Raw genomic sequence first — 9,111 nt, 5'->3', positions numbered from 1 at the left:
ATTAAAACAAAACAACTCCCTTATTAAGCACTAGACTGAATGCAGCTATGAAGCAGCAGTAAGGTATTTATAAATGGGCTACTGACAGTGTATCAAAATGCTACTATGGAAAATAGAGCAGCAAATACTCTAATAAGAGCACATTATTCCACATGGAATCCCAAATTATTCTTATCTCTAGTTCCTTAAATTCTTGGAAGACTAGAGATGACCAAGTGTATGTATAAATGGGGCCAGGAAGAGAGAAGCTCTGAATGGTATAGTGTTCATATTTTAAATTATCCAAGATCATCTGAATGCTTACAGAGAACTCCAACTATATCTAAATTTTTTTAAGCACACAGACTAAAATGCTAGCAAAACTTTGGTGTTTACCCCAAAATTAGCATTGCATTTTCAGTGAAAAGGAAATAGGCATGGTTTGTGAAGTTACTATGTTCACACCACCCTTCCCTACTCCCTGCTCCTTTCATCAGGTGATCTGAAGATTACCTGGCTTAAAATATTTGGTAATTCAGTGCAGAAAATGAAGGTCACAGACAAAGTACAACAACTTTTAATACACCATTAATACTAATGATTAAAAATTATTGCATAGTCTTATGCATTTACCCTAAAACATTTTCTGAAAGTAAATTCTGAAAGAATTATATAAAAGACAAATAACCCTTTAAAATGCAGATGGCCTTTACTACCTCGATCTTCTCTCCTTCTTTGTCTTTTCAGTACTTTTGTCCATCGTTTTCTCATTATCTCCCCTGCACTTTGGGCAATACCATTTCCCCTTTGGTTTATAGGTAAGTGAAACACATGAAAAGTGAAACCATTCAATTGGACACTGTTCATTGTCACATCCGATCATTTCCCCATAAGACACTTGGTTACATAAACAATATGTAGGTTCATTGGGATCTATTGCAAACTCAACAGGCGAAGCTTCCCTTTCCTGCTTGGCCTTGGAACGTTTCTTTTTCTTGGCTGACTTGGATTTCTTTTCTTTAGGTGGCTGATCATCACAGTCTTCAATCCCATTCGTCATGTGACACAGATCACGGCTTTCACTGGTTCGCTGTCGGCGGGGTCTTCTCGAAGATCGTTCTGGTTGGCTGGAATCCATCTTTGCTTTATCTGAGGCTCGCTCACTTTCAGCAGGATCTTGAAAACACTGTGAATGTAGCTCCATTTGCCTTGCCCGATTTTCCACCAATTCGAGCATCTGTGTGACAATCTGAATTTTTTCATCTCCCAATTCTTGACTATTGATTAATGCTCTCTGGAGATGCTGCTGGAGGCGTTTTTTCTGGTTTGAATCATCCTCTTTCTTATATTTTTCATAGACATCATCAATTTCCTTTAATGTTTCTAAAAGAGGAAAAGAAAATATATGGTAGCACATATAACATTTTTCAAGTTAGTTATTTTTCACAGAATTGGTACAGTTAGAATGAACTCAAACCATAAGACCACACTCCTCCATAGTATGAATGCATGAGAAACATTTTATTTCCCTTACAAAGACCACATATTATCCAACATGAAAGTACATTTAGAGATAAACTAATAAAAAGAATGAACACAAAACTCTCTTAATACTCATGAATCTATATTAGAAAGGATAAGAGATGTGTGGCTAATTATTAATCAAAAGGCTTTACTTGGGCAGAAACACTCTGTGCCACATTAGAGTTCACCCAGTGCCATATCACCTATACTTCAGGTAAACCTCAAAACTACCCTGTATATAAAATTTCCAGGCTGGACTCCAGCCGTAAAACTTAAAAAGGTTCCAGGACTACTCTAGATTACTGTCCAACTGTGTTTACAGGGTTTATGGTTCAATCGATGACTTGCCACAGAACTCTAGAGAGACGCTACACCTTGACTTTCATATCATCCCCTGGACGTTCTTAACAAAGCAGACACAAGTAACTCTTAGCTTCCCATCATATTAGCCTGAATGGCTCTTTTATTTCATCACATGGGAGAGTCTGAAAATCAAACTATTTCCGGAGCAGGTTTAGGTTCAGGTTCTGGCATCAATTGACTAAGCTACTAACAAAATTATAGTAAAGTTGGCATTGGATCACTGTGCTTTTGTAGATAACTCAGCCGTTGGTTCTCAGCCTTTTGAACTGCTGATTTAGATATTGTATAGCATGAGGACCCACTTACATCAATTAAAAATGGCCGAGTCATTAGAAGGTATACAAATATCTGAAAATATAGTTCCAGATGTCACCAAATTTTACATAAATGTCTTATTCACATCTGTTCTGTTTCTCATCCTTATGAGATACAATGCTATCTGAAAGAGTTCTGTCTTAGTAAAGGTGAAGAAACAAAAATTAACTGGAATTTATCACACCCGATGCCATATCACTGTTCTATCTTCTAATACCACTGCTCTAACGATAACAGAAATGTCAGACGACCAAATACATACACTGGGGGTGTCTGTGAGTAAGGTAACATAGAGCAAGTATTCAACACAACTTGTGAACTCCCGCCGCCCTGGAGAGTGTAGGTACTCACACTTGACGGACAACTGTTTAACCCGGGATTCATGACAATGTGCTCCCACACATTTGAGGGTACTCATACCTGCAGAGCGTATTTTTAAACAACGTTCACATCTAGCCCATTTCCCCAGCTAGGTATGTAAGTGGATTTCTTAAGAACCCAATTTTCCTCCAGGAAAAATAAGGAAATTATATATTTTCCCCTCAAACACACAAAATGTGAGGTTTAAAAAATAAAAACAGGGCTTCCCTGGTGGCGCAGTGGTTGGGAGTCTGCCTACCAATGCAAGGGACGTGGGTTCGTGCCCTGGTCTGGGAAGATTCCACATGCCGCGGAGCAACTGGGCCCGTGAGCCACAACTACTGAGCCTGCGCGTCTGGAGCCTGTGCTCCGCAACAAGGGAGGCCGCGATAGTGAGTGGCCCCCGCTTGCCACAACTAGAGAAAAACCTCGCACAGAAACAAAGACCCAACACAGCCATAAATAAATAAATTCAATAATAATAAAATAAATAAATAAAAGCAAAACTTATTCCAAACACTCTGTATCGAATAATCAGGAATTAGAAGCTAAATATATTATTTAATAGCAGCACATTGATATTATACATGAAGTAAAAATTCACATTTTTAAGACACCTTAATTACCCGGTGAAATAACATTTACTGAGCCTCTTCCATGTGACTTTCTCAGTAATCCCCACAGCAATCCCATGAGGAAGCCACCACTTTTATATGCGAAGAAAATCAACCCCAGACTTTGAACTCTGCCATTATCTGTCAGTCTGGCTCTGCTCTTTAAGCACTTTCTACTCAGCTGCATGGAAGGCACTTAAAATTAAGTACGAAATTTTAGTTCAAAGGTTATTTACCTTTGAACTATGAACGAGAAATACTGGAACAAAAATTGAGGTTCTCTAATAACCATACCCCATAATAAATACTTCATTCAACTGTGAAATTGTTTTCTTCATTTCTCTATGTTTTTAAGGCTACTTTTGAGGTTCTTCAGTAACTTCTGAAAGTGTCTCAAATAGGAGAGAAATTTCTTTGACTACCTATATAATTTATAACATCGAATTTTGCTGTAGGTATTAAATCTAAAACCAGGAAATACTTAAGAACTAGCAAAGAAACAAAAAACATGAAAAACCAAGAACACACAAGTATACAAAGCTAATAGAAAACTGAAAGTTGAGCTTAGTAAGCATGTGCAGAGTAAAAACTAGATCACTGTTTTTGTATTACTCTTCAAAAGAACTACAATTTTAATGGGGCTAAAATTTTTTTAAATCTCTCGATCTTTCAAGGCCTAATGCTGTTTCTCATGTTACCAAAGCTACTCCTGTCAACTTTATGGTCAAGATGGCAGATTTCCCTGCAACAAATTGCCCCCCCTCCACAATTCAAATGAAAAAAAACAGCTCAACTTTCGTGAAGGCAAACATGTCTTTAAAGAAATGTAAAAGCCTGCAAGCTTTACAAACTTCAGAGTTATGATTATTTGAAAAACTAAAAATGTTCAACATACAATTTTTAAGCACACATGTACAATATATAATATTTTAAGGTTACAATTCAGGTATGTGCTCCATGTCTATAGAAAATACCTTTGGAGAGCTTTTATTTTAAAAAACAAACAAAAAAAGATTTAAATAATTTAAAAGCGAGCGTGTGCACCTGCAGCAGCCAGGCTGTGGCGTCAGACATTCCCCACTTAATTGGACAAGTTACTTAAACTCTGTAAATTTTAATTTGTCTGCAAAATGAATTTTTACTGCATTGAGTTGTGAAGATTAAATGAGATAATGTTCTGGACGTGGTGCAGCAATTGACACACAGTCAGTGATCGTATTAATTCGTTTCCCCCCAACAGAGATCAGTCCTGTCAGTCATATGGGTTCAAAAGGCAGAAATAAATTATAGGTGAAAAAACAGAGACACTTAAATGTTCTATCAGTCTACAGGACCGAAAATATCACCCCAGAAATGCGTTCCTTAGACACTAAATCATAAAACTAGCGACGTGTCGAAAAACAGAGAATGGGTCCAAGAAGTCATCTTTTTAAAGTCCGTATGGCTGATTCCACATTATGTCTAAGGTCTGTTCCTTGATTCAGGGTTATTAAACCAAACGGCTCCCCCATTTAAACTCCTCCCCTTGTAGTTACAGGCGAAAGGGCCACCAATGGTAAATAGTAAATGTACTCTCTGTAAAAAAGCTGATTCCAGGGAATCAACCCTAGCTCCTTGGGTCTGACCACAAAGGGTGGCTTTTGCCTCCGTACTTAAACTTGGCGAAGTAGGGACCCAGGGGTTAAGAGACGCCAGGCGGTTGCCCAGTCAACTAACCCACATCCTCCAGGGGCCCGGAAGTGACGCAAGGCCCGGAACCTACGCGGTGCAGGGGCCAGCGACGATCACAGTAGCGGTGTCTTTGTCGTGATTGAGTGATTGGGAAAAAGTCGAAAAATCAAACAAACATGTCCCAAATCCCAACACTGACTCCGCTCACGACGAGCTAATGTCCCGCACGGTCCCCACCCGAATAGCCAGTGTCGCCCAAGCCTTCCTGCAACCAGCCATTTTCCAGACGGGAGGCAGCGCGCGCGTCCGCGCCCCGCCCATGTCCTTCGTCACGAGCGCAGGCCCCGCCCCCAGCGCGGGCGGGGGGTCCACCCCGCCACACACACCCCTCTCCCTTCCCCCGCGGGGACCCCTAGCCTTTTAACCATTTGGCTGAAAGAGCTGTGAAAGGCTGTGGCCCGGAACTTTCCCTGGGGTGGGAGAGGGAAAGCCTCCTCTACTCCCAAGCCGGGAGCCGGAGAGCCGAGGGAGGGACCTCCCCGGAGGCCGCCTTCGCAGCCCTCTCGCGCCCCCTCCCCCCTGCACGTTCCAATGCATCTGCTCTCAGGGGGTGGGAGCCCGAGAGGGGGGTGGGGAAAGCCAGGCCCCGGACGCCAGCGGGAGTCCGGCCGCGGCCGGCCGCTCACTCCCCACAGTCCCCGCCCGGCTGCACGCTCCCCGGCCGGGGCAGGAGGATCTGCGGCACCGGGCAGGCGAGGGCCGGAACAAATGCTTCTTAAAATGGCTGATTCCTCTCCACACCAGCTGCAGCCGCTGGGTCTGCAGCGGGGGCTGACAAGCGGCCACCACCCGCACCCTTGAGACCCCCGAGAAGTCCTCGCCGACCGCAGCGGGGGAAGGGAGGGCCGCGAACCCGGTCTCCAGTCCCGTTCCCCCGTCCCACACACCAGACACCCTCTGTGCAGTCGGGAAGACTGTCACAGGAGAAATGGAAAGTGGCACTTCCCCGGGCAGGCTCCGAGCGACCGTGCCCGGCGGCCAGCGGACCCGAGTGGGGGAGGACCTTACCGGCAGCCCCGCGGCCCCTACCTTGATATTTGTTGTCCAGCTCTCGCAGCACGGACACGTTCCTCTGCATGTCGTGGGGCAACGACTCCACGCACTCGAGGTAGTCCTGCACATAGCAGGTGAGGAGCCGGCTCCGCTCCCCGGTCAGGAGCGCGGCCGACGAGTAGAGTTGCTGTTGCTGCTGCCCTAACATCCTGCCGCCGCTGCTGCTCCTCGCCGCCGCCGCCGCCGCCGCCTCCGCATCCAGCAGCCACACATGCAACAGCCACGGCCGCCGCGGCTCCTCTGCTCGTCAGCCCGGCGCCGCGGGGACACCGGCAGCCGCTCGAGAGGGCACAGCCGAGTCCCCCGATCTCTACTCCCCGCAAAAGGAGCCCTCACTCCCCGCCCCCGCGGTAACAAGCCCAGGGGCGGGGCGAGATCGGGGCTCCCTCCTTTTCCCCCTCCCTCCTCAGGACTAGAGCAGCGGGGATCCCCCCAGCGGAGCTGGCGCCGGGGTCCCGGGCGTTGACACTTCCTGTCCCCCTCGGAGTCACCAGATGCTACCAATGCCGTCTCGTACCTCGGATCCCCATGACAAGCCTCTCGCTGGCCTCTTTCCTCCCAATCACCCTCAGTGCCTGACGGAGAGTCTCTCACTGGACCGCCCCCGCCCCTCAGGCTGCGGCCGCCTCTGCGCCTGCGCAGGACTCCCTCCTAATAAGGCCGGGGGCCCGCCCCTACCGCCCAGCCGAAGGGTTCGCATTCTCCCGCCTTCCCTCCGCCACCCGGGCGATTGGTCTGTCAACTCTTGGCCCGGGGGTAGGGTGCGGAGAGCGGCCAAACTGTAGGCTGCGCCCCGCCCCCTCTTAAAGGGGAAGCACTGTCGGGTCCGCCTCTTTGCTCAATGTCTGAATGGGACTTGAGAGGGCAGGTGGCTGACCCCTTCCTTCCGTCCTTCCCACAGGGAGGGGGAGGCTTGGCCCAGCTCCCTCGGCCCGTTGTTACCGACTTCTTCCCCATCAGATGGATATAGCGCGGCCCCTCGCGAGCCTTAAAAGGAGCAGCAGGCGGCCACCTTACGCAGCGACCCGGAGGGAGTCCTGCGGGGACTATGCGACGGGCGTGAGGCGAGCGCGGCTCCGGGCATGCGCGGCGGCTGTGTGCCCACCGGGCCGGCACCGCCCTCTGGCTGTGTCTTCCTCCAGCCGCGGCCTTCGGGCTCCCGGAGCACCGGGGCTGATCGCCGAGGTAGGCGGTGCCCTCGCGGCCCCCTGCGTTTCTTTCTCCCTTAGTCCGTCCGCTTTTCGAATCTCCCTCCTGGCTTCTGCGAGCTCTCTCCCTTCCGCAGACGCGGGGGTCTTCCGCCGCACCAGGACGTGCAGGTTTTGTCCACCCTAGGGCTCCTGAGGAATCGCGTTTAGTTTAGGCTCACTCTGCCCCATACCTGTTTGTCCGACAGACAACCTTTAAAAAAAAAAAAAAAGTTTTCCCCCTGGGGATCAGAACGTTTAAACATTAAACGTAGGCAAGGGCTTCCTGGCGGCGTGAGAGGCACCACCATCTTAACATCTACGTAAGACTGAAAACCACTGGGGGCCGGGGTCCAGGGGTGATGGAGACGCGAGGACAGACCGAATCCGAAATCAGGCCCACGTCCTCATCTACGTGACCGGCCGACAGGGTTTAATTCCTATCTGGGGTTAAATGAAATGCCAAGCAGAGGAGTTGATTTTAATTCCAGATGGACTCAGTGTATATAACAGCGTGTATTTTTCAAAGAAATGGGTGTAAAGAGAACGAATACGCGGAGAATTTTAACGGAATGCCTATGTAAACAAGCACTATTGTGAGTAGTACATTTGAGTTAAAAAGAAAACGTGAGGGGGCGATAAATTGGGATTTCTTCTTATATCCAATTGGTTTGCAGCGGTGGGGCACCTGTATGATAACCTATTTAGGGCAGTTTTGAAACAGCTGTTAATAGTACGTAACCACTGACAGGGAAAGAGAAATCTAGACCTTGATCTAGAGGATATTTTAAATTTCAAACCGAAACAAAGCACTATTGGAAATTTGAGTCTTGGGAACAAGATAATATTGCTCAGGACTCAAAGATTGTCTTGTATTATTATCCTGTGACACTTGGAGGTTTTGACCACTTGAATATTATTAAGTCAACCCAGGCAGTCCAGTGTCTTGTATTTCTGAGAACCGTCTAGGGATTTTCTTGTCATTCTTTAAATCAGATTAAGCAGCCAGGTCTTGTCAAAAAAGTCACTGTTAAGAATTGAATTTTAATCACATTTTACTTAAACCCTACTATTTTTGTTTACTCATAGATTTAAATCAGCTAGTTTTGATTGAAGGCCTAAAATAATGCAAGATGCCTTATTATTTACTGATTCAGATTAGACACAGAACGCACATATGGATTTTATTCAGCCTGAGAAGTAATCTGCAGGCAGATATAACACATGGTTAGAAACTAGAAGTGAGAAAACGCAATGATTTATAATACCTAGAGCACTCCTTCCAGGAACCATGAACCAGATGAAGAAGGAAGGATGAGTATGGAAATGAAGACCTTTTAGAGCATTATTTTGACCTTTCATAATTCTGTTGAACAGGCTGAAAGGAAGCAAAAAGTCTAAATAATGATTTTGCAGCTTGTGTTGATCTAAACCTATAAAGAACACTCTCATATGGTAATCTATGTGTGTATATGAATTGTCAGACATGTGCTTTTATTGCTATATTACTTTATAAAAGTTAAGCAAAGACTTACTCCTGCGGTACTTGTGAAAGCAGATTGTGTGAAGAGAGTAAAAAAAAAAAAAATCACTGTATTCCCCAAACTCAGCCCTTTGACTTTGGTTATTTATCATGTCCTTTTCTTTTTAGTAATCACTTAACTGGAAATTTGGGACCTTTTGAAATTGGGTTTCTGTACCCTGCTAAATGCAATATTTAAAAGTCCCCAATTCTCCACAATATAGAAGTTAATTGGTGACATTTAATTGTATGAATAAAGCAAAAAGGCATCTTATTTGCTCTTAAGTATATTTTCTGAAGTAACCCTAAAAAAGATAAGTAATCTACACCCCCAAATTAGTAGAGCTATCTGAGGTTAACTTTAATTTCTAAATCAGTTACTGTGAAAAAAAAATAAAAATAAAAATAAATAAATCAGTTACTGTGAGACATCCCTGGTAGAAATGTTTAAGAGATCTCTGAT

General features: G+C 45.6%; 1 protein-coding gene across 1 annotated transcript; it reads right to left on the bottom strand.

The window, feature by feature from the left end:
- Nucleotides 1-540: 540 nt before the first annotated feature.
- On the bottom strand, nucleotides 541-8,233 carry ING2 (inhibitor of growth family member 2). Its single transcript, XM_032618636.1, has 2 exons — nucleotides 5,916-8,233; nucleotides 541-1,362 (listed from the first exon to the last, which is right to left on the bottom strand). The coding sequence occupies exons 1-2, from the start codon at nucleotides 6,085-6,087 to the stop codon at nucleotides 692-694; spliced, it is 843 nt and encodes a 280-aa protein (XP_032474527.1). The 5' UTR covers nucleotides 6,088-8,233; the 3' UTR covers nucleotides 541-691.
- Nucleotides 8,234-9,111: the final 878 nt, after the last annotated feature.

Source organism: Phocoena sinus, chromosome 21, assembly GCF_008692025.1.
Source record: "Phocoena sinus isolate mPhoSin1 chromosome 21, mPhoSin1.pri, whole genome shotgun sequence".
NCBI classification, from domain to species: Eukaryota; Metazoa; Chordata; class Mammalia; order Artiodactyla; family Phocoenidae; genus Phocoena; species Phocoena sinus.
Note: the sequence above shows the minus strand (reverse complement) of the source record. Positions and strands in the feature narration are given on the sequence as shown.